This window comes from Rosa rugosa, chromosome 1, assembly GCF_958449725.1.
Source record: "Rosa rugosa chromosome 1, drRosRugo1.1, whole genome shotgun sequence".
In the NCBI taxonomy this organism is placed as follows: Eukaryota; Viridiplantae; Streptophyta; class Magnoliopsida; order Rosales; family Rosaceae; genus Rosa; species Rosa rugosa.
The window spans coordinates 49,923,884-49,949,685 of NC_084820.1; the positions used below are offsets into that span (position 1 = coordinate 49,923,884).

A 25,802-nucleotide genomic window follows, 5' to 3' on the forward strand; every position below is an offset into this window, starting at 1 on the left:
TTAAGTCGGAGTTTCAGCCAATCCGAGGTTGTCCGCCGATCTCCGCTGAACATAGTTGGCAGTTTAATGTATATATGTTGCAATCGTTTGACTGACACCTTCTGTTGTTTTACAGCGGGACTGCGCTACAATCTGACGCGAGAGGAAGAGTGCCGGGTTGCGCGCATCAAAGGTTGTTGGAAGAACCGCAATTTGTTGGACTTCCGTCTCCTCACCGGCTGGGAGCTGTTGGTCGATCAGCAGCTGACGCGCGCTATTGGTAAGAGATTTCCGCCACCTTGTATCTCTTGACAACTTGGTTAAAGCTAACGGGCGCTTGCATGTTCTCAGAGACTCCGCCAGGCAACAAAGCGAGCCGTGACGCCTTTGACAAAGCCATGGACCGTGCGGAGATAGAAAACTTCCTGGAGACAATGTATGCTTCAGGCGAGGCGGCCCAGATGACAGTTGTGAACCCCGAGACGCTGGAGGTGAGCGCATCCGAGGGTCCGGTGACGCTGCCCATGCCGCACCACTCGCACCTAGGGGCCGACGGTCTGCCCAGCGTGCAGGTGGATGGACAAGCGGGCGGGGGGAAAAAGGGATCCTCTGGCGGGCCGCAGAAGGAAAGAGTGGTTGCCACTCGACGCGGGCCACAGAAAGAAAAGGTCGTGGCTCCAGTGGGGGCTGCCGCCGCTGCGGTGGGGAGGCAACCGCCGAAGGGGACCAGGGCTGCGCCCACTGGAGATACCCGGTCGATCCTGCGGAGGCGGCGCCAGTGTGATTCGGACGGGGAGGAGGATGATGACGAGACCCTTGAGGTCCACAGGCAGAAGAGGAGCCGACAGGACCCGTCGAAGGCTCCTGTGACGGCCGAGAGAGAGATGCCCGTGAGCGATCTGGACTCGTTCGCTGCCTTCACCGAGTTCATGACCAACAGCGAGCGGGAGTTTCTCTACCACTTGTGCGAGCGGTTGTCGTTCGGCGGTCTGGCAGGGATGACGCGGCCAACGGGGATCGAGCAGTCGCCCTTCAGCTCAGCCTTCGGGCATCTGGCGGTTGGGCTGAACGAAATGTTCTTGGCGGCCTCCAAGCAACCGCGAATTGAGGGACAGCTCCGGGAGGAGGTGAAGAGGCTGGAGAGGGAGCTGGCGGAGGCCAAGGACAGGCTGGTGGATGTGGAGCGACGCCTGATGAAGGCAGACTGTGACGCGGCGGACGCTCGGGGCAAGCTAGACGTCGCCATCCAGCGGGACATAGAACGAAATGATCGAGTCTCCCAGCTGGAGCAAGACAAGGCCTTGCTGCAAGAGCGCGTGACCGCCAAGGAGAAGAAAATTGACATCCTGCAGCGGGAGTCTGCCGCCAGGCAAGGGGAAGTGAAGAGATTGGAGGGAGAGTTGACCCGGCTGAGGGATGACGGAAGCCGAGCCGCCGCCGCCGCTGTGGAGAATTTCAAGCAGTCGGCGGAATACAAAAACGCGCTGAATGAAGCGGCGAAGGGCGGCGCCCTGGCGAATGTCGAGTTGTTGCGAGCGAAGGGTGCAATTGATTGGGCCAAGGCGTCCCTGCCCAAGGCGCCGCAGGCAAAAAATGCAGCGCCGACGAAGAGACCCCCGCTAGTACCCAGTCCCCCCGCAGGAGGTGGCAGCTCAGGCAGTGGGTATCAGACTCCGGCGGATGGGACCATTGAGACGCCAAGTCCCACCGCTCGAGGGACCGACCAAGCAAGCCGTGAACAGCCGTCGCAGGCCGAAGTAGGCGACGCCGAGGCCAACCCCTGACATGCCGGACGTGCCCTGTTTTGACTGTGTAGCCGCTGAGGCTGAAAATATATGTACTTGTGTTTTTTTTTTTTGAATGTAAGGAACAATTTTTTGGGTGGGGAGTCCCAGCCCTGAATATATGGAATTTTTGACGTTGTGTGATGATATGTCTATACCGCTAGAGTTTGACTTAGGATTTTCTTTTGCAATCAATGAAAAATTAAAGGAATTAAGATTGGTCCAAGTGCACAACGTAGCGGACGAGGTCCGCTGACGATTGCTGGCGTTGCCAGCTGCCCTCAGTGCTAGACTTGGTAACAATGGTTTGAATAATTCCTCATTTCATTGATAACTGACTGGTCAGTGTTAACAAAAGTGGGGATGTACCCGTTGGGTAGCTTCCCTTAGCTAAATATTGAACAAAAATTTAGCTAAGTTAAGATGCTCCTGGGTAGTGACACGACTATTTGTAGTAATACCGAAGGTGTTCGGTATTCCAAGGGTGGGTCGTAGTGACGCCATCCTTGTCCGTTAAGTAGAAGGTGCCTGGGCTAACGACTTCTACTATTTTATACGGACCTTCCCAAGTTGGGCGGAGTTTTGTTGGTGCTGGAATGACTTTCTTCATTACCCAGTCCCCCAGTTGGAGGTTCCGGGCCTTGACTCTGGCGTTGTAGAAACGCGAAACTCGTTGTTTGTTTTGCAGGTTTTGCAAATGGGCCTTGTGTCGTTTTTCCTCTAGGAGGTCCAAGTCCAGGTTGATGCCATCGCCGTTGGTCTCTGGGTGGTAGCACTCGACCCGAGCGGTGGGTTGAGCTACCTCGACGGGCAGAACGGCCGCAGTTCCGAACGTCATACAAAAGGGGGTTTCACCAGTGGCGGAGGATGGAGTCGTCCTGATGGCCCAGAGTACTTCTGGGAGCTTTTCCGCCCACAAGCCCTTGGCAGTGTCGAGCTTCTTTTTTAGCAACTTCTTGATTATCTTATTTGCCGCCTCGACCTGGCCGTTGGTTTGGGGGTGGGCGACAGAGGCAAAGCTCATCTTGGTGCCCAGATTGGCGGTGAATGAAATGAGCTCCTCATTGTTGAACTGTGTGCCGTTGTCTGTAATGATTGTGTGTGGGACACCATAGCGGCAGTAAATGTTTTTCCAGAGGAAGTGAATGACTTTGGCGGTAGTGATGGCCGTTAGTGGCTCGGCCTCTATCCACTTGCTGTTGTAGTCGATAGCGACAATGATGTACTTGAACTGTCCCTTGGCGGTTGGGAATTTTCCCATTAAGTCGAGGCCCCATGTAGAGTGGACCCATGGACCGATGATGACTGAAAGTGGTTCAGCCGGCGCATGTGGGAGATCGGCGAACTGCTGGCATTTGTGGCAAGATCTTGACACCTGCCGGGCGTCCTCACCAAGCGTAGGCCAAAAGTAGCCCTGTCGCATTGTACGATTGGCCAGGGATCTGGCCCCCGAGTGGTTTCCGCACTCCCCGCCGTGAATTCCTGCCAGTACGAGCTTTCCTTCCTCCGGGGTCAAACAGCGGAGGTTGGGGTGAGTGAACCCCTGGCGGTAAAGTTTGCCATTCTGGATATTGTAGCGGGTTGCTCTCCGCTGAATTTGGCGTGCCTTGACCTTATCCTCTGGTAGTGTGCCGCTGCGCTTGTATGCAGTGATTTCGTCCATCCAGCTGGGGTTGATTTCAATGTTGAAGATCTCTGCCAGGGTCTTTGTGATGCTTGGCCTGTCGAGGCATTCCACCTTTGTGTCCGCTGGACTCTGATGTGGCTGGGCGGTTGCCAGTCTTGCCAGGGAATCAGCCTTGGCGTTCTTTTCCCTGGGGATTTGTGTGATGGTGTGGAAGTTGAACTTTTTTAGCAACGTTTTGACATATCCCAAGTATGCCGCCAGCTGCTGGTCCTTTGCCTGGAAGCTGTCGTTGACCTGGTTAACGACTAATTGAGAGTCGCTGAAGATGTTGACGCTGTCAGCCCCCGAGTCAATGGCGAGAAGTAGACCGGCGATCAGTGCCTCGTACTCCGCCACATTGTTTGAAGCTTTGAAGTTGAATTTCAACGCGTACTCCGCGTTCAGTCCCCCAGGTCCTGTTAGGATGACTCCGGCGCCGCTGGCCCTGGTGCTGGCGGATCCGTCCACATGCAGGTTCCAATCTGACTAGAGGGGACTCGCCTCCCCGACGGTTACCACTTCCGCTCCAGGTACCATCTCTACACCGGGTTCAGGCTGACGTTCGGTGAGTTCAGCGATGAAGTCCGCCACTGCCTGGCCCTTTATGGCGGTTCTTGGTTTGTATTCTATGTCGAACTCGCTGAGCTCGATGGCCCACTTGCTGAGGCGCCCCGAGTGTTCAGGGTTCTGCATTACCTGTCTCAGCGGTTGATTTGTTAACACATGGATTGTGTGGGCCTGGAAGTACTGGCGGAGGCGCCTGGCGGCAACGATAAGTGCAAGGGCCAGTTGCTCCAAGGGGGGATACCTTGTTTCTGCTCCGTTCATGCCTCTGCCGGCGTAGAACACCGGGAGCTCATCCTGGCCTTCCCTTCTAACAATTGCGCAACTTACCGCTGATGCAGATACCGCTAGATATATGAATAGGGTTTCTCCTTGGACAGGGACGGAGAGGAGAGGGACTGCCGCCAGATATTCCTTCAGGCCCTGGAAAGCCGCCTGACATTCCGGATTCCAGTCGATGACCTTCTTGTGCGTTGTTTTGAGGAGTTTGAAGAATGGGGCACACTTGTCAGTGAGTCGAGAGATGAATCGAGAAAGGGCGGTTAACTTGCCCTGGAGGCACTGGACGTGCTTCTTGTACTCTGGGTCCGCCAGGTCAAGGATGGCCTGGACCTTGTCTGGGTTAGCCTCGATGCCCCGCTCGCTGACAATGTATCCCAGGAATTTGCTAGCGGTGACTGCAAAGAAACATTTTTCCGGGTTGAGGCGCATGCCGTAGGCCAGGAGAATGGTTACAATGATCCTGAGGTTTGCCACATGTCCGCCGGCCTTTATGCTCTTAACTAGCATGTCGTCCACGTAGACCTTGATGATTTTTCCCAGATGCTCCGCGAACATGGCGTTCATCAACCGCTGGTAAGTGGAACCGGCGTTCTTCAGACCGAAAGGCATGACATTGTAGCAGTAGAGGCCTTTGTCGGTGGTGAAGGTTGTGCATTCCTGGTCGCTGGGGTGCATTTTGATCTGATTGTATCCGGAGAAAGCGTCAATCATGCTGAGGAGCTCATGTCCGGCGGTGGAATCGACCAGCTGATCGATACGGGGTAGCGGGAAACTATCCTTTGGGCACGCCTTGTTGAGGTTTTTGAAGTCAACACACATCCGCCACTTGCCGCTGGGCTTTTTGACCATCACCAAATTTGAGATCCACTGGGGATAGACAACTTGGCGGATGAATCCAATGCCCTGGAGTTTGGCGACCTCTTCTCCGATTGCCCGGTATTTTTCTTCGTCGAAGGCCCTCCGCTTCTGCTTGATGGGATAAAAAGAGGGTTTGATGGTCAGTTTATGAGTGATAATCTCAGGGGAGATACCCGGCATGTCCGCGTAGGACCATGCAAAGACGGAGGCGTTATGACGTAGGAATTGAATGAGTTCTGCCTCTACTTCTGGATCTAGTTGGGCGCCTATGCGGACTGTCCGCTCAGGGTGCTCGTCCGAGATGCATACAACTTTCAAGGATGTGTCTGGGTTGACCGGCTCCTTCCTCACATACTTCTCCTCCTCATCCCTAGGGTCCTCGAAGATATTTGGTGGCGGTGCCTGGTTTCCCACCGTTAGGACATCATGGCGGCGCGTTGACCGTGCCATAGTCGTTGAATAACACTCGCGTGCCAACTGCTGGCTTCCCCTCACACTGCCTGTGCCGTTAGGCGTGGGGAACTTTAGGAGAAGCATGTACCCGGCGATAATGCACTTAAGCTTGTTGAGCGCCGGTCGTCCGAGGATGGCATTATATGAGCTGAGACAATCAACGATTATAAATTCTGTATGTACCTCCGTCATACACGGACTAGTGCCCATAGTCAACCGCATGTAGTCAGAACCGAGTGGCTGTGTGACGTCACCAGAGAAGCTGAGCAGTGGCTCATGATCCTGGAGCAACTTGTTATTCCGCTTGAGATGGCTGTAGCAACCGCTGAAGATGACGTTGACAGCGGACCCGCTATCTACCAATATTCTCCCCACTGAGAACCTACCAAGAATGGCGTCGACCAAGAAGGGGTCATCATGGGGTAGGTGCACCCCGCGCTCTTCCTCCTCAGAGAATGTGATAGGTTCCCAACCAACCTTTGGGACCTTGGCGGATCTCTCGTAACGGATATTGCAGACTTCCTTTGGGTGATTAACGCGTGCGTAACGCTTTCTGGCTCTGTGAGACAAGCCCGTGATTGGAGCACCGCCGTCGATTGTGTTAATGCGGCCCAACGTCTCTACGTTGGCGATCACTGGTGGTGGTTGGCGCACCTTGAACTGTTCCATCTTGCCTTCACGGTACAAGGTCTCAATTGCCGTCTTGAGTGCGTTGCAGCTGTTGGTATTGTGGCCGCTGTCCTCGTGGTATTTGCACCATCTGCCGGTGTTTTTGGGTTTGCCCGTCTTTGGGTATTTTGCTGGAGGAGGTGGCGGGATTTGATCCTTGCACTGATTGTATATTTCCTCGTACGAGGTTGTGAGGACCGTGAACACTGCATACCGCTGAGAAGACTCCGTTTGCTTGTTGCGGTTATCTTCCTGGGTTGGGCGGTTGCCCTTGTGGTATTGATCCTTCTGCCGCTTGTTCTGGTAGTGGCCCTGTGGCCATTCCCTCTTCTTGTCAGTTGGTGATGCGGCGGGTGCTTTGTTAACGGTCTCATGCTGACTGGAGGCGGGCTGTGTTGCCTTTGCTGGCGTTGCCGGTGGCGGTGGGACTTCTCCATATGTAATGAATTCTGCCTGGGCGTGAATGACCGCCTCACTCATGATATGGTCATATGCCGCATTTGGATGATTGTAGTTGAGGTGATAGAGGAATGGTCCCTTGAGGAGTCCTTGCTTGAAGGCCGTCGATGCCATCGATTTGTCCAGATCGCGGCACTGAGATGCCGCCGCTCGCCACCTTGTGACGAATGCCTTGAGTGACTCATTCTCTCCCTGTTTGACGCTGAACAGCTGACTCGTGTTATGATGTCCGGCGGACAGTAAGATGAACCGGGAGAGGAAGGTATGTGACAGTGCGTTGAATGAGTCGATGGATCCTGGCGGACATTCGAAGAACCAATTCATTGCCTCTCCGTCCAATGTTTCGCTGAACAAGTGGCACAGAGTGGGGTCGTCAAATCCCTTATTGTTGGTGACCTTCTTGAAGGTGTCCATGTGGACGAAGGGGTCGGTTGCACCGCTGTAGTGCGACATCTTTGGAGTTTTTGCGTACGCAGGCCTGATAGCTTGTAGGATTTCAGCGGTGAAGGGTCCCGGTCTGGACGTGAAAAGTGGACTTTGAGTTGACGGCGCGGCGCCCGACTCCGCCCGGACCAGCCTTTGTTCCAACTGCTGCATCCTCTCCAGAATTTGGGCTGTTGCGTCGCCGGCGGGTCCGGCATATGTACTCCGCTGGGTCTGCCTATGCCTTGGCGCAGGCGGACCACCCTCAGTTCTTGCCCTAATTTCCGAGCGGTTGGTGCATGGTACCGACTCTGCTTCCTGCTCCAACATGAGTTGGGGAATGGGCGGTGGTCCCATCTCTAGCAGTTCAGGGGGGTTTAGCGGGACCTGCATCTGTACAACCGGTTCCGGTCCCAATGTACCAGCGTTGGGATGACTACGCCTTGTACTATGCGAATGCTCGCTCTGTACCGGGTTGGCGGTTCTTTCTAACGTCCTTTTCAGGTCATCAAAACGTGACATCAGCGCAGCCACCTGCTTTTGGGCCTCGGTCTTCTCTCCGCGCTCCTCTTCACGTTCTCTGTTTGCCTTGTGAAGGTCTGCCAGTGCCAACTCGTACATGGCGGCGAGGTCCTGGCCTGGTGGGCGGCTGCTGCCTGGATCCGTCTCACCGCCGGGGTTGGTTGGGGTGTTGAATAGTGCGCGGTTAACACCTACCGCTGGATTGGATGGTTGGGGGATGGCGGATTGGTCTGCCTGCTCATCAGCGTTTCCCCCGCTACCGCTAGTCATGGTAGTTGTGATGGGATGACCTCTTGTTCAAGGGTTCCCACAGACGGCGCCAATGTTAATGCTCAAAGTCTGGCGGTAGCCAAGCCTTCGTTTAACGCGGGTCTGGCGGGTGGACCGCTACTCTGTATATTTGGTGATTCCTGCTAGCTGCCAAATGGAAAGCAGGGCGTCAGAGGGAGACCGCGCTGGGCGGTCTTCACTTCTCCGATGCCTAAGTCAGTTGATATATATAGGCAGCATAGTAATAAATGAGAGTTAATGCGTAATTTAATGAAGGGAGAAGAGAGGACCTTTTATAGGTGAGGAGAGGTCTGATCTTCTCCTTGTTTTCGATGTGGGACTGAAGTGCTTCAGTTCCCAGTTTCAGTAGCTTCTGATGCCGTCTTGGCAGAGTGCGTGGCGGCGCGTCAGCGGTGATCCTGGGGAACGCTTGTGCTCAGGCCGTGGCCCGCCTGGCTGCCTATCTGTGGGTTACTCCTTTGACGATAGTTGGTACCTCTGGCGGTACGATGAGTGTGTCTGATTATAGCTAATTATGCTTTGCAACGTACATGTAGGTACAAGAACATTTTGAAGAACACTAGTTCTAGCCACCCAATATGCAGACTTAACAGAATATAGGCCTCTCTTTTCTGGCCTCCAACACACAGTGTCCTACCGCACCCTATGACTTAAGGGAATACATAGAATCTGCGCTGCCACCTCCGGGTGAAAAATGCTCTCAATAAGTGCGGTCTTCCATTGCCTTGACTCTGCCTCAATGAGATCCGATACCAACAGTTGGGTACATGCCGTAGGCTTTTGAATGAGGTACTGAGGACAGTTAGGCACCCAACGGTCTTGCCATATATTAACCTGTTTGCCATCCCCAATTCTCTAGTGAACACCGGCCTTGAGTGTAGGTCTACCCTGAATAATACTTCGCCAAGAAAATGAGGGAGAGTCCCCCAACTCAGCCTCCCAAAAGGAACATTGTGGAAAATATTTTGCCTTGTATAATTTAGCAATTAAAGAATCTGGATTTGTGATTAATCTCCATCCCTGCTTTGCAAGCATAGCTAAGTTATAAGCATAAATATTTTTAAAGCCCATACCTCCTTCCTTCTTTGTGAGACAAAGTCTTTCCCAGCTCCTCCAGTGAATCTTCTTCCGATCATCTGTGTCTCCCCAAAAGAAAGAGGCACATAGTTGGTGTATGTCATCACATAATCCCTTAGGCAACATGTAGCAATTCATAGCGTATAGAGGCATAGTTTATGCCACTGCCTTAATGAGGATTTCCTTGCCGGCTGAACTAAGAATTTTAGTTTTCCAACTCACTAACTTCTTAGTGAGTCTCTCCTTGATGTATGCAAAGACAGCTGTCTTGGATTTTCCAACTCGCATGGGAAGACCTAAGTATCTGTCATGTTCTTTCACACATTTAACTCTCAATAGAGAAGCAAGTTCTAGTTGAGTGTCCTGAGCAACATTATTACTGAAGACAACACTGCTTTTCTGGAAGTTTACTTTCTGCCCTGATGCTTTCTCATATGTGTCAAGAATCCTCTTGTATTGGGAACATTCCTCCCTAGTAGCCGTCCCAAATAAAATGCTGTCATCTGCAAAGAAAAGATGATGAAGTGTAGGAGCTTATGGACACATAGTAAGTCCCTGAATGACACTATTGCTCACTGCTTTGGAAATTAAAGCAGATAATCCCTCACTACAAATGATGAATAGATATGGTGATAACGGATCTCCTTGTCTGATACCCCGAGAGGGAACAATTTGTGAAGTAGGTTCTCCATGCACCAAAATAGAGTATTTTACAGATGTGACACAAGTCATGACCATTCGAATCCATTGCGGAGTAAAACCAAATTTTGTAAGCATAGCTGATAAAAAGGACCATTCCAACCTGTCATAGGCTTTATTGATATCCAACTTTAAAGAAAAGAAACATGTCTGTTGTTGTCTGAGCTTGTGCATAAAATGAGCAGCCTCTGTAGCAACTAAAGTGTTATCTGAAATGAGTCTTCCTGGAACGTAAACACTTTGTAAAGGGGAGATAATCTCTGGGAGTATCAACTTCAGCCTATTAGCCACCACCTTAGAACTAATTCTGCAAATGACATTGCAGAGTGCAATTTGTCTAAAATGAGCAGCCACCTTCGGGTCTTTAATTTTGGGAATTAAACATAGATGTGTAAAATTCGATTTAGGCCACATTTCTCCTTGCTCCAGTAAAGATCTAACTACAGTACACACATCATGGCTAACAATATTCCAATATTTTTGGAAGAAAAATGGGGACATACCATCAGGACCTGGGCTTTTGGATAGGTGCATCTGGAAAAGGGCTTGTTTAATTTCATCATCAGAGTAGGACTTAGTAAGTTCATCATTCATCGAGATGGTTACCTTGCTAGTAGTGGCGTTTATAATCTCGTCAAGGGCTACATTATCAGTGCGCTCAGTAGAGAAAACCTCTGTGTAATACTGCCTAAGCAATCGCTGGACTTCCGTAGGAGCAGTCTGCCACTGTCCTAGCTCATCTGTAAGGCCCTTTATGGTGTTCGTACTTTTTCTGTTGGTAGCACGGCGATGGAAGAATGCCGAATTTCTGTCGCCGTCCTTGAGCCATAAAACCCTAGATCTTTGACGCCAATATTTTTCTTGTAGGGTAAGCAATCGACTGTAACAAACATGGAGTTGCCTCTGTTCCTCAAACTGCTCAGTAGAAAAAGGCTGTTTCATAATATCATGCAATTTCTCCTGGATAATGCGCATCTCGACTTTCTGCTTATCAAAATCAGTCCTATGCCAAGCCATGAATCTCCGTCCTGCATTCTTGATTTTATGCCCTAACTGCCTTAGTGCATTTCCTGTAGTTGGCCTTGCCCATTCCTGTTGAATAATGGAAGAACACTCTTCTCTGCCATACTAGGCCTCCTCAAAACGAAACCGCCGAACCCATTTACAGTTAGGAAGCCTCGCTGCACTGACCTCTATCAGCAAAGGACTATGGTCCGACTCAGATGGAGGTAGGGTGATTACCCGACTAAAGGGGAATCTGCTCCGCCAATGGGTTGTTTGAAATCCCCGATCTAGTCTCTCTTTCGTAAACCTATTAGACCAAGTAAACCGGGCTCCGACGAAACCCATATCAATAAAACCACAAACTGACATGGTTCGCCAGAATCTGGCCATAGCTGCAACAGATCTAGGAGGTCCTCCTGACTTGTCTGTCTGGGACATAACTTCATTAAAATCCCCTGCCATCAACCATGGTAAGGTGCACTGTTGCGCAACAAGGGTGCGAATAAGAGACCAAGTGCGATCCATCCCTCCTCGTGCCGCTACTCCATAGATACCCGTAAATCTCCAGAGATCCGTTCCGGCTTCCCAACCTCCGCATCAATATGATTTGGAGAGTACGTACATATGTCCACATGTGTATCTTCACTCCAGACTAGAGCAAGTCCTTAGGATTCCTTCTCATGGGGAACATAGAAACCCCCTTTGAAACCAAGTCTGCTGGTGAGCGAGTCAATGAGATTCTTTCTGGCTAAGGTTTCCGACAGGAAAATTAGACTAGGTTTTCTAGCCTGCACCATATCAATGAGCGCACGTTGTGTCTCTGTGTTTACTATTCCAAACGAGGACACTGTCCTGATGCATTTTGATGGGAGGAGGTGCCGGAAAAGGTCCGGCTTTGATGGCTGCACACAGGTGACGGCGGCCTTAGGGTTTTTTTTTTTTCAGCTTTCGGGTTTAATTATTTGGAATGATTCTTTCCTAGTTTCATGGTATTAATTTGATGAACCGACTCTTAGGCTCTAGTAGTTGCACCAAATAAAGAGAGGGGTTCCTACTTTAAAATTCAAAAAAATTATATAAAACTCCCATAAAGGGCCTACTCCTTACTCAAGTTGCCAAAGATGATCAAGCACCAGTTCATTGATTCATTCTTCTTTTTTTTATTCGATTTTCTGAATTCTTTATTCAATTTCGACATAGAAGAAAAAATTCTATTACAAGTATTCTAAATCTAAATAAATATCTAGAAATAAAAAACCATGTACCAAAATATATTATTTAGAATTTATATAGTTTTATTTTTATTTTATTTTTAAATAGTAAAATATAAAAAAAAACAATATTAAAAAATAGTAAAGGAAATATTAAATATGAAATAGTAAAAAAATATTAGTCTCTAATTAAACAAATTAGGATATTTATTATTGATAAACATATTTTGAGAAATAGATCTAAATTAATATATCAAAATGAAATATTTTAGAAAATTAGATTTTCCATTCTTAGATAACACCTGCTCCAGTAGAAATTTCTCGATTTCGAAATGTGTCAAAGCCTGGAGTAGTAAAAAAAAAGTGGGATGCTGTATTTCTTGGGCTGGATTTCATATTGGAAATCGTAGAGTGTGTCGATACGAGTTCATGGACATGCGGCATGTGTAAATTGGAGCTCGTACGAGAAAGTTATGGTCAACGAAAATTTCTTCTATTTTTGGTAATTACTATAAATAGGAATTTCTGTTTTGGGAAATTCATAATTTAATATTTTGGAAAACTTTCCAAAATCGGAAACTTAGTTCTCTCTGTTCTCTCTCTTCGAAACCGTAGGGTCTGGAAGTTTTCCTTTCGACCTGACTCGACTTTTCTGGCCTATTTCGGCGACTACAGTTGACGACGCTAACCCAGATCTCTTCCTTTCCTCCTTCCGGTCCTCCCTACGGTGGTCTCTAGCTCCGATTCTCACCCACAGCTGTGGATCGAGGCGGCGAAGCTAGGAGGCCGCGGACCCTTTTGGTTCTCTGTGCTCCGGAACGGCTGAGCACGAAATTGGTCGCGTTTTGCTCTTGGCAACATCCTCTTTCGATCCTAGATGGTGGTGTTGATCGATTTGCACTGGAGGAGCTTCAACTCATTGTGAATAGTGATTTTTGGCTTGTGGGGGCGACCAGCGGCTATCTAGGCCAAATTGGCTCAAGTCTTAGGTATTAAAGTTGGCACTGCGGCGCGTAGGGCTCACGTGCAGCCGCTTGTGGCGGCGCGTCCGGCCATGTTTGGGGAAGTTTCTTTCACTAGTATCATCTACTTGTCAATACGAACGTTTTGATATATGGTTTGTAACTTTTGGATATCTTCGGAAATGTTAGGGTTTTTTCGTAATTTCGATTATCTCATTTTTCGATCCGTGTGGATCCGATCGTTGGATCGACTTGTCATTTTGACATATGGATCTTAGGACTGTTCCGGAGACTTTGGGTGGTCTCAGATGATGCTTCGTCTCGATTGACGTCGTAATCGGGCTTTAGTTCGCTTGTTTCGAACTTAGATGCTTTCATACCTCAAGTGATATTAAGATGTGACATTGATGTGATTAGGTACGTGACGAAGTTATCTTGGACAGATTTTTGTGATTGTCTTAGCTTGGTTCTGTAAGAAGACGCAGCGGGATTTAGAGGTGAGTAATCTCACAATGTTCATTTAAGAACAGAGTTACCTTATCGTTTTGGGAGTTATTTATTTAATTGCAAAGTATAGTTGGTATTATATATATATATATATATATATATATATATATTTATTTATTTATTTACGTGAAATATATATGTATTGGGGGAAATTGTTGTGATACAAGCAGTATTTATGAATGGGTTCATATTATTGTTTTGGGGTGTGACATTTCGGGGATCCAAAGACTTGAGGGTTGAGGATCGGGGAATCTTTTATTTTAGGTTCGGGTAACATTTTGGGTCCAGTGCGACTCGCTTAATGTTTTGATCTTGTCACGGATGGTGATCAAGATCCGAAGTCATGGTTGGTGATCAGGATTTGTGTAACATTTTGGGTCCAGAGCGACTCGCTTAATGTTTTGATCTTGTCACGAATGGTGATCAAGATCGGGGGTCACAGTTGGTGATCGAGATTTGTGTAACATTTTGGGTCCAGTGCGACTCGCTTAATGTTTTGGTATTTATACCGAAGATCTGAAGACTGAGAGTCTGAAGATCGGGGGTCACAGATGGTGCCCAAGGCATGTTATCGAGAACCAATCCTTGACCGGGTGATTGTTACGATCAATTAGAGCTCTATTCTGTCTGCTGGGTTTTATTGTATCTTATGAGGGTAACATTGAGGTTACTTGGGACGCATGAGTACAGGTTTTTAAAAGAGTGTCTTGAATATATTCTTTATTTTATTGTCTATGAAGGACAGAGGTTTTCTTATTTAATTTTCGGGGTTTTAATTAATATGATTTTGTCACGATGTGGCACATGTTTTCCTTATGAGTAAAGGATTGGAAATTTCGAAATAAATCATGCGTGAGTTGCTTTCTCAAGTTGAATTAGGTGATTTTTTCGTGATTATGCGAGTTGTTTCCTTAAATGGAATGGATAATTTTCTCATGATTGTGTGAGTGGTTTCCTTAAATGGAATGTGTGATTTTCTTATGATGGTGTGAGTTGTTTCAATGGTTGTATTTGGGCTTACTCATATAAGCTTGCAAATGCTTACCGGGTTTGTCTGTTGCAACCCCGTGCACAATTTCATGGTGTAGGAGTTTATCATGTATGTCAAGGTAATCGCGGGTGAAGCTGAGATCTAGTTGCAGCAGTACGGGTAAGAAGCTAATTTTGTGACTTTACTGTTGTTAAGACTTCCGTTGTGTAGTAAGGTCTGAGGATCATTTACTTATTATTTTGTTATGTAACTTAATTCGTAACTTGTGTAATGTAATATATGACTCTACAGAGTAGGTATGTATTAACATTGTGCGTTCAGGGAATCAGTATGTACTTGGTTTAAAAGGAACACGTTTTTCAGGTATTTTATATTGATGACTGAACCATTCACGTCCGGTATAATTGTGAGATTATCTTGATTTTTAATTGTTTTAAAAATCTGTGCGTGACAGTTTGGTATCAGAGCGTAAGGTACATACTTGGTGATAAATCAGTAATACTCTAGTGATGGCCTGTCTACAGTGGATCCCCATCTGATGCTCTTCAGTATTGATATATGTTAGCATTGAAGCCACCCTCAGGTGCAAGAGGTACAAGTTATAGAATAGGGGATTAAGTAAGGATGTCGAACCCACAAGGATTGGTAAATCCTTTCCTAGCTAGGGAAAACCTAAGGAAAAACTAGAAGAATATGCAAATGTACAATCACAAACAAAGTCTCACAAGTGAACCAAAGTTCATGGTGAGTATGTGCAAGATGGTGTGTAGAGATTTGATTTTGATTTTTAGATTGGTTTCTATTCAAATTGAAACAATGAGAGCAAGTAATATAAACTAAGCTAAACTAAACAAGTTGTTATCAAATGGATGGGAGTTAGGGCATCAGGTTTCACCTTTTGCCTCCCTTGCAAGCATTAAAGCAATTGAATATGAATGATGCAAAGCTAATTGTCCAACTACCCTCTTAGCATCCGAATAGGACTACTAAGGCTTAAACCCTTTTCATTTTATTAACTCTAACCGGATAAGTCTAGAGCTAACTACCTAGAGACAAATTCAATTACCGGATAGGTCTCAATCCTTTGCCCCTAAATGCATAAAGCTTAGAGTTTAGGTAACCAAGCAAGCAAACCAATCCTATCTCTAGGTGATTTTAGCTCACTACCCTCACATGCACACATGGTGTGCTTTCATGCTCCCTTTTTGCCTAAAGGTAATCAATCTCTAGGAAAAACTTCATGTCATGGCAAACACATAACTCAAATTGATTAGGTCTAAGTAATGCATTCAACTATTGACTTAGCATGTGAGAATGACAACATGAATTTGCATCAATTTATAAACAAAATCATCAATACAAGCAAGTTTGGCTAGGGCTTTCAACCCTAGCCCCAACTAGTTCACTACTCATACATAGCTAGATACACAAGTTTCAACATTCTATTAAACATCAAATACATAAAGAGATAGGGAGTAAAGGGTGACTATTGATGATGCCGGAAGAGGTGGTGGAGATGGGTCTCTAAGAACATGATGTGGTGGTAGTCACCTCCTTCTCCTTGCTCCAAGCTCTTGTATTGGTAAGAATAGTGAAATTTGGAATCTCTAAGGTGAGTTGTGGTGTTGAGTGGTGGAGGAAATGGACGTTGTAGTGGAGGAAATGGATGTTGTAGTGGTGGAAATGGTGGTTTTTGTGGTGGAAATGGTGGTGTCTTCTCTAGAGAGAAAAATGGATCTTGGATAGGATGAAGATGATTGAATGGAGTCAAGAATGCTGAAGAATTGGTCTTTGGTCTCTCTTTGATCAGCTATGTGTGTCCTCTTTGGTCCCAAAGTGTGCAAGAGATGCTCTTACACCATTGTCCCCCAAATGGTCCCAAATTGGCAAGGTGACAAAAGGACAAGGTGTAGGGAGATATTTGAATTTCAAGTGATGGGAGATTCTCACAACCATGGTCCTCCTTTGCTGGAGAAATGACCCTCCATGAGTGGTGGCTCACCGGAAAAGTTTACTGGAAAAGTCGCTGGAAAAGTTTGCCGGAAAAGTTGCCAGAAAAGTCGATTTGCAATTTTCTTCCAATCTCCGTGTCTTCTTCCCTTAGCTTCAAATCTCCGCATTTCAAGCCTCAAATAGTCATTTTATTCCCAATGCAAAGTTTCCTACAAATAAAAGGAAATGGATTAAAAAGGGCAAAATAGCATGGAAGACAAGTTAATTTTCATAATTATGGGGCACAATTGCATAAGTAATTTGTGACTCAACAATATAGTCATTGGGTATGTAGGAGTTTAAGATGTGGGTTAGAGTGTTGAATCATCAGAGCCTTGGTATGCTCTGTTAGTGAAGTGGGGAAACTGTTGGGTAGTTCTTTTGAGTTATAGTCTTTTGAGGAATGGGAACCTCCAGATTAAACTCTTATTGACGTAGGGGATTTTATTGGGAATTGTATCCTCTTACTTTAGTGTTTTTGGTTGATGCGGTCATAGTGATTCACTAATACTTGTGTTTAAGGATTATACAAGTATTAACCATGTGTTGCTATGCTTCTTAGGTAGTGGATCATCTAGGAGGTATAGGTAGGGGTCGAGGTAGACCCAGAGGTAGGGGTAGAGCCCGAGGCAGAGGTAGGACCCCTCATGTGGAAGAGTTTTTCGAGGAAGAAGTGGAGGAATTGCATGTTGAGCAGCCTACTCCACCTGTGGTTGATGTGAGGGATGCTACTCGTCTGTCGAGGTTGGCAAAGGAGATTTCTAGGTTGGGAGCAGTTGCTTTCCAGGGAAGTATGTATCACATGTTGGCAGATCAGTGGATCGAGAACATGAAGACCTACTTTGAGATGGTCATTTGTGACGACATTGAGAAGAGAAAGATAGCCTCATTTATGCTTCAAGGCGATGCACAGGTATGGTGGAACTGCGCACAGAGAGCTAGGGATGTATCCACCATGACCTGGGATGGTTTTGTGGAACTCTTCAGGAACAAGTACTTTTCGGCTTCAGTGAGGGAGAAGTTGGAGAGGGAATTCATCTAGCTAACCCAAGGGACTATGAGTGTGAGGGATTATGAGGTGGAGTTCTCAAGGTTGTATCGGTTTGTGAGGCCAATGGATGCTGAGAGTTTGGCTATGAAGTTTCAGCGGGGACTGAATGCTTCGATCAGGCGCGATGTGGCTCTGCTGGAACTGAAGACTGTGGAGCTCATCTTGTCAAAGGCTTTGGCCATTAAACAGGAAAACCAGACTCTTCTGGAAGAGTTGTCGGCTGAGAGGGATTCCCGAAAAAAGGGAAAGGCAATTGCTGAGAGCAGTGATGGGATGGACAATCTGGGTGGGTCCTGGAAAAGGCGAATGACTCATCAGCAGGCGTCAGCTAGGGCAGCAACTACACTTTTTGGGGCTGCACCTGTTGGGCAGGTGGCACCCTTGAGATGCTTTAATTTGCAATGAAACAGGCCATGCTGTCAGATTTTGCACGAAGCCGAGGAACTTGACATGCTACAATTGTGGCCAGTTAGGGCATTACTCCAGGGATTGTACCCAGCGCAAGGCGGGGGATAAGGGAATTAGCAGAGGCAACCATCACAGGGAAATGCTAGAGTGTTTGCGGTTGCTCAGCAGGGGGCTAGGAAGGAAGGCACTTTATCTAATTCCGCTTACCTTGCTAGTATGACGTGAGATGGTAGAGTACTTCGTTCCGTGGTGTTGTGTTGTGTTGTTTTATGTGGTATTGTGCTGTGTTGTGTTGAGTTTTCCCTGATGTCTATAGTTAAACTTTTGCATATGACTTTCTATTAGCGCGTGTGGTATATGCGTGATGCATCTTTCATCGTTGTGACAGTAGAAATTCTCCACAACCTTGATTGCATGGCTATGCCATGGGATGAGTTATGTATGGGTTGATCAAGGCTAGACCTTATTGTGATTTCGTGTTTTGAGATGGTATGACACTTATTGAGTTGTGATGCAGATACTATTGTGATAATAGGATTCTTGACTCTTATGTAGTCGGGGTGTGGTACTGTAGTTTTGCAGAATTGTTGTGCATGTTGTACATGGAGGAAAATCCATGAGATGTTTTGGTTACCACCAAGTGGTGTGGTAAGGATTCCTAGTGTTGTGATACTAGGTGGGGGTACTCGTATCTATATGCCTCTATATGCTATGAATTGCTACTTTTTTCCTAAAAATTTATGTGATGACATTCTTCAATTTTGTGCTTCCTTCTTCTGAAATGACATAAAAACATAAGAGTTTTTAAATTTTTAATTTAAGAGGGTTAAAGAAAGGAAATAAAAAGATCAAATTTTCTGTGGGTCATTCTCCATCCACGTGGAAATCTGAAGAGTAGTGAGTGTGGCTCACACACACTTGAGGTGAGTTTGAGCCTCCTCCCCTTTTATTTATTATTTTTTTTAAAGGAGAATAACCGAGTACAAACCAATTCTCCATAATAGTCATCTACCATACTTATATCTGTTGTATTTTCTTTCGAGAGTTAGCCATTAGTAAAAAACAATCTTCTTTAAAAAAAAAAAAACCAATTCTCAAAAGAAAAAAAAAAAAACAAGTACAAACTGTCACTTCATCCACCCAATCAGTCAACGACTGCTTCTCTTCTATATTCAAGTCAACGTCTCACAGTGGAAATTACCAATCAGAATGACCCTAGGCCCAAAAAAAAAACCCGACCCAAGAATCATCTGGCACAAAATCAGAGGCACCAGCACACACACTCACACATACGTTACAGCCAGCCCAAGCACCCAGCCTACGTGGCCAAGCAAATATCCCAACTCCTTAGCCCCACTTTCGTCATTTCACCCTCTTCTCATCAATCACACCGTCCATTTCCATCCACATCAACGTTTCAAAATAACCGACGGAAAAGAAATTAAAAAAATAAAGAAAATAAATTATAACTTTCCCAAATTCCTCTTCCTTCTTTGTTTCTTTATATTTTATTTCTTTTCCATATACACAAATAAAAAATTTAATCATAAATTAATTATCGTCCGTCTTCTCTCTCCTCTCTCTCTCTCTCTCTGCGTCTCTCTGGAAGTAGTCGAAGCCCTTCTTCTTCTTCTTCTTCTTCTTCTTCCCCTGAACCTCGTTTTTTCTGATCCATTCGAAACCCTAATTCGCCGTCGACAATCACACAGTGTCTCGTCGATTGGGGATTGAAGGCTCAAGGCTCGAAATTTGTACGGATTGTACAAGCCAGACGTCGACGTTGAAGACCGATACGGCGACGCTTTGATCGTTCTTGCCGCATTGCGTGTTTCTCAGCGATTGGCGGCGGCGCGGTGGTGAACTCGTCGGAGCCGGACGGAGGATGAGAATCGGAGGATGAACGATGCCGGTACTGCGTGGAAGGGGCCGTGGAGCAGCTAAAAAGCAGGAGGTTACGAATCCGATCGACGCCGGAGAGGCCATTGCCACCAGAACAAGGCGAAGGCGAGCGGCGGCGGCGGCGGCGGCACTGCCGAATAATAATAATAACAACAACAATAATAATCAGGTGAAGGAGGAAAAGAATCGGAAGGCGGCGGCTGCGGCGGCGGCCGGTGAGGAGAAGAAGGTAGTCGTTAAGGCGGAGAAAAAGAGGGTCGTTGAGAAGGAGGAAGTGAAAGAGAAGAAGATGAATGACAGTGGTAGTGGCGGCGTTAGGAGTAATGCCAAGGCTGAAGAAGAAGGCAGCACTGCTCCTCTTCCTGAGAAGGTTTGTTCTCTTTTCGTGAAATTAAAAATGGGATCTTTTCTGTTTGTAGCTGTTGATTTTGAATTTGATTGTATTTGTCTGCATTTTTATATGTTTTTACAGTGTGGGGTAAGTGTTGTTCTACTGGGTATAATCTAAGAGGTTTGAGGTTATTGATGGTTATGCTGTTATAGGTGGCGGGGTAAAGCCAGACTGATACTATGGGGGTTCGAATTAGGGACTAATACATGAAAAGTGCATTTTTAGGATGGTTGTATTGTTGGTAGTGAGAATGTGGTAGTGTACTTTATCTAGAGTTGTCTATTCTTAGGGGCTAGGATCCTCTTTCCATTTCATGCGTCTTCGAGGAGATCATGGTTATTCCTTCAAAATTGTTTTGGGAACAAGTAGCATATTGGCCAAATATGTGGCATTCTGTTTGTTGATACAAGTGATATATAGGTAACAATGTATGATTTTATTCCCAGTTGCATATTGCTTCTGTTCAGCTATTTTGTAAGACAAAGGCTTTAGTTGGGCATGGTACATTCAGCATTTGTTTAATGTCCTGACATTTGTTTGTATGAACACCATGCTGCATATAGTCCTTACTTCTGTTAGTTTTTAGCCATCTCACAATGTATATATTAAGAAGATTAATTAATTTTTATAATAACGATACCTAAATTTGTTATTGCAGGTTACTGTTGGTGGTTCCCCTGTCTACAGATTAGATAGAAAGCTGGGTAAGGGTGGCTTCGGACAAGTGTATGTCGGTCGGCGTGTTTCTGCTATAAATACGAATGAGAGAACTGGACCAGGAGCTGTTGAGGTATAGTAATGCGGTAGTTTTTGATTGTTGAGTTTTGGTTTCTCGCTTCTGCTTTTAATTTTCGCTCTCTTGCTTAGACACTTGCTTTTATCTCTGTTTCTCAGGTGGCCTTAAAACTCGAGCACAAAAATAGTAAAGGGTGCAATTATGGACCCCCACAGGAGTGGAAAGTTTATGAGTGAGCATGCTCCTATTTCTTATTGTATTTTCTGTCTTTATACTTTGATTGTATTTGTAAATTCATTTTGACATTTGTGTTACTTGTTCAGCACTCTTGGCGGCAGCCATGGTGTGCCGCGGGTACACTATAAAGGCAAGCAAGGCGAGTATTATATTATGGTATGCAGTCTTTCCTTGGCTTATGGGTTTTTGGAGTTTTTGTGGCTAGATCTTAATGTTTTGGAAGTGTGTGTGTGAGTATCACACACACACACAATGTCGTCTTGTTGAGGGATACTTTTTTGACTGAAGTTTTATGCTGCAGGTGATGGACATGTTGGGGCCAAGCTTGTGGGATGTTTGGAATAATGGCAATCAAACGTAAGTCTGAAAAACTTTTTATTATACATATTATATATATATATACACACACACACAGAGCTTCTCCACTGCGGACGTCCGCAGTTTTTCTTAGGTACGGATTTCCAGTTTTTATCCACTTTTCGATCATATTTTCACATCTTAACCGTTCAGTTTTTAGGTCCTAATGTATAGATCATCTCTACAAATTTTCAGCCAAATTGATGATTGTTAAGGCATTCAAAACTGCAATTTACCATTATAAACACGAACGGTTCCGGTTCGACAGATTCGGTTCGTTCGCGTAAATTGCAGTTTGAATGCCTTAACGATCATCAATTTGGCTGAAATTTTGTAGAGATGATCTATATATTAGAACTTAAAAACTGAACGGTTAAGATGTGAAAATATGATTGAAAAGTGGGTCAAATATGGAAATCCGTACCTTTTTGCGTAGGTGCGGATATCCGCACTTGAGCAAGGTTGTGTATATATATATATATATATATATATATATATATATATATATTTGCTTTCATTCATTTTCAATTTCATAATTGAGTTATCCTGTTACTTTCAGAATGGCCATTGAAATGGTTGCGTGTATTGCCATTGAAGCAATATCAATATTGGAGAAGATGCATTCTCGAGGGTATGACTTTCAGTTACCAATCGCTGCCTCATATTTGTTGTCATTGTCCATCTCTCTCTCTCTCTCTCACACACACACACACAATTTCTAACCCTGCTTTTTATCTAATTTTGTTTTATAGCATGAAGTTTAGTTTTTTTTTTCCTTGTTGGGAGACTTTTTTAGATTTACAATATGATCAGAAACAAGCTAAGACAAAATAAACTTCATAGAACTTCTGTCTATGTGTCCGATTCCTTCAACTGAGCTTTAGGGATGACAGAATTACAACTTACGCTTATATGATTGATTCCTTTAACTGAAGTTATGTATGAGTATATGCCAGAAGTACAATATTATGTCTGTGATTGATTCCTCAAACTGAAGTTTATATGTCGGTGGTATATGGAAGTAGTATATCTATGCTCTGCTATCTGGACATTCATATTATGTATATTGGGTTTCCAACAATGCAAAGCCACAGAATGAATTTCTCATGTTTCGTCTACATCTTACCATTTATTGTTACTCAAGACATTGAAAGGTGTTATTCTTAAATTTCTGGACAGTTCAGAGTATTTGGAGTGCTGAAAATTTGACATTGCACAAATTAGGATGCAACCACTATAACTTGGTTGAGGGGCAACTGACATAGTTTTGGGGAATATTCACCTTATTTGTGTTTGTCTGCCTTAATATAATCTAGACACTACTGAGATTCTTCAAAGCCATGATAAATGTGTTTTAACTTATTTGCTACTTCTTTGTCAGGTATGTACATGGAGATGTAAAGCCTGAAAACTTTCTACTTGGTACTCCTGGGACTCCTGATGAGAAAAAGCTATTTTTAGTTGATCTTGGACTAGGTACTTCTTTGATCTCCTTTTTTTATAATTATTTTTTTTATTAATGTTAAGCAGCATGGTAGTTAATAATTTATATCTTATACGTTGTTTTGGCTAATCAGCAACTAAATGGCGAGATAGTTCAACCGGTCAGCATGTTGATTATGACCAAAGGCCAGATGTTTTCAGGTATAAGCAATGTTCCCTAATCTTTTATAAAATTTAAAGCTGCTTTCTTTTACCATCACTTCCTAATTTTAAGCTCTCTGCTTCTTACTTAATTATCTTTTATGGTGTGACAGAGGAACAGTACGTTACGCTAGTGTGCATGCTCATTTAGGGAGAACGAGTAGTAGGAGAGATGATCTTGAGTCTCTAGCTTATACCCTTGTGTTCCTTCTCCGTGGTCGCCTCCCCTGGCAAGGATACCAGGTTTGTCCTTTGTTTCTTAGCCGGAATAGATACCATCATATTTGCCTTAAAAGTTTGTAACATGAAGGTGTTTTCAGGGAGAGAATAAAGGATTCCTTGTCTGCAAGAAGAAGATGGCAACGTCTCCAGAGACCTTGTGTTCTTTCTGTCCACTCCCTTTTAGACAATTTGTTGAACATGTGGTGAACTTGAAGTTTGATGAAGAACCTAATTATGCAAAATATATATCACTATTTGATGGGACTGTAAGTCCAAATCCTGATATCAGGCCAATAAACACAGAGGGTGCACAGAAGGTACATATAATCTTCTAATTTTCTGTTGATGGTTTACCCTTGAGCATGGTATATGTACTTAATATTTCATGGAAAGATTGGTGTGTCTAATATTTGCTTCATATCTTTTGAAGCTTATTAATCTGGTTGGTCATAAGAGAGGAAGATTGACAATGGAGGAGGAGGATGATGAACAACCAAAGAAGAGAATTAGAATGGGTATGCCAGCAACACAATGGATCAGTGTTTATAATGCTCGGAGACCGATGAAGCAAAGGTATTTCTATAACTTGAGCAGTGAACCTGCTTATGTACTTATTATTTTGGGCACATTTCTCAAAATTCACCCTATTTTATCATGTTTTCTGTTTCTGTAATCTTGTAGTCATCTTCGTTCTCTTTATGTTAGATTTTTTGTTTTTATTTTTTTAAGTTTTTAATTTTCATGTTGCTCTAGGTATCACTATAATGTGGCTGATACAAGGCTTGCACAGCATATTGAGAAAGGGAATGAGGATGGGTTATATATAAGCAGTGTGGCTTCTTCTCAAAATTTGTGGGCCTTGATTATGGATGCAGGCACTGGTTTCACTTCCCAAGTTTATGAACTTGCTCCGACTTGTCTTCACAAGGTACATGCTTACGCTTTCAGGAAACCTGAAGTAATAGTCATCTTTGGCATAATGACTTATTTTTACTGGAGTCTGTACTTTGATTTTATCATTTTATAGTATACAGGAGGAGATGTTGCATAAAAATTACTTCATGTTTCGTTATTTGGAATGTGTATTTTAACTAACGTCTGGATTAACTTTTTGATGTGCTTGAAGGAATGGATAATGGAACAGTGGGAGAAAAGCTATTACATCAGTGCATTAGCCGGAGCTACTAATGGGAGTTCATTAGTAGTAATGTCCAAGGGTTAGTATTTTGGTTTTATTCATGAACATCTTTGATCCAGAAAATTCTTTTGTTTTCTGTTTTGTGTGTTTTCTTCTTTTGTTTGTTAGTTTTTTTTTTTTTTTTTTTTCCAGTTGTGAATTCTGGATAAATGTTGTCAGTTGATTGTGTTCAGGTACAACTTTTACGCAGCAGTCATACAAAGTCAGCGATACATTTCCATTTAAGTGGATTAACAAAAAGTGGAAAGAGGACTTTTTTGTTACGTCAATGGCCACTGCAGGAAGTAGATGGGCCATTGTTATGTCTCGGGGTGCTAATTATTCAGACCAAGTAATTTTGACTTCAAAAATCTTTTCCGACTCATTTCTCCAAATTGCCTATGATGCAATGCACTTTTGATTTTGTAGTAGGCATGTAACAGGCCCAATATTTTGTTTTCAGGTTGTTGAACTAGATTTCCTTTATCCTAGTGAAGGAATACATCGGCGCTGGGATTCTGGATATCGTATAACTGCAACTGCAGCAACATGGGATCAGGCCGCTTTTGTTCTCAGCGTGCCAAGGAAGAAGCCTCAAGATGAAACCCAGGAGACGCTTCGTACTTCTGCTTTTCCAAGTACACATGTCAAGGTAACTTACTGTCATAATATTTTCCACTTTCTTCTTCCCAGTTTTTGCTGTGAAACATCTTTTAATACACTGCAACTTACAGGAGAAGTGGGCGAAGAACCTTTATATTGCATCTATTTGTTATGGACGAACAGTATCATAAGGGCCGCGACTTTTCTTAGGGATGCTGCAGACACCACTGCGAGTATCGTTCAGATGGCTGTTCCAAATTATCTGTTCCAACCTGGGAGATTTATACCCTCCATCAAGAAAATTTTGAAGACAAGAAGCCTTAGTTGTGTAATTAAAGTATAGAACTCTAGGAAAACCTATTTGTCTATGTCAGGGTCTGTGGAAACCGTCTTTATGTCAATGATTAATTAAAAGGTCATTTTCTTCCAACAAGGAACATATGTTTTACTCTTTAGCCAATTCTGAACAAAACAATTTGATACCATTTAATATACCATGGCCTACAGTCTAACTACTTCGGTGTTGTAGGTTGTTTATAAAAAATCGTCTCCATTGCATTTTCTTTACTCATAGAAAAATAACTAAAGAAAAAAAAAAAAAAAAAAAAAGCAGTAAAGATAGGGCTGTCAATAGGTCGTGTCGGGTTGAGTTCGTGTCGGGTCAAGGTATTTGTCGTGTCGCA

At 44.6% G+C, this 25,802-nt stretch overlaps 1 protein-coding gene across 1 annotated transcript; it reads left to right on the plus strand.

Moving 5' to 3' along the window:
- Positions 1-19,392: 19,392 nt before the first annotated feature.
- Positions 19,393-25,634, plus strand: LOC133725281 (casein kinase 1-like protein HD16). Its single transcript, XM_062152491.1, has 16 exons — positions 19,393-20,122; positions 20,802-20,933; positions 21,038-21,111; positions 21,203-21,272; positions 21,418-21,473; positions 22,033-22,104; positions 22,855-22,949; positions 23,051-23,117; positions 23,231-23,360; positions 23,438-23,656; positions 23,770-23,912; positions 24,093-24,267; positions 24,466-24,556; positions 24,711-24,868; positions 24,980-25,168; positions 25,251-25,634. The coding sequence occupies exons 1-16, from the start codon at positions 19,757-19,759 to the stop codon at positions 25,308-25,310; spliced, it is 2,097 nt and encodes a 698-aa protein (XP_062008475.1). The 5' UTR covers positions 19,393-19,756; the 3' UTR covers positions 25,311-25,634.
- The last annotated feature ends 168 nt before the right edge of the window (positions 25,635-25,802 follow it).

Excerpts from the sequence above, each read along its gene's own strand:
- LOC133725281 (XM_062152491.1), top strand. The coding sequence starts at position 19,757 with ATGCCGGTACTGCGTGGAAGGGGCCGTGGAGCAGCTAAAAAGCAGGAG. Across the intron at positions 23,118-23,230 it reads CAAAGGCCAGATGTTTTCAG|AGGAACAGTACGTTACGCTA; the intron begins GTATAAGCAATG and ends ATGGTGTGACAG. Across the intron at positions 23,361-23,437 it reads TCCCCTGGCAAGGATACCAG|GGAGAGAATAAAGGATTCCT; the intron begins GTTTGTCCTTTG and ends AGGTGTTTTCAG.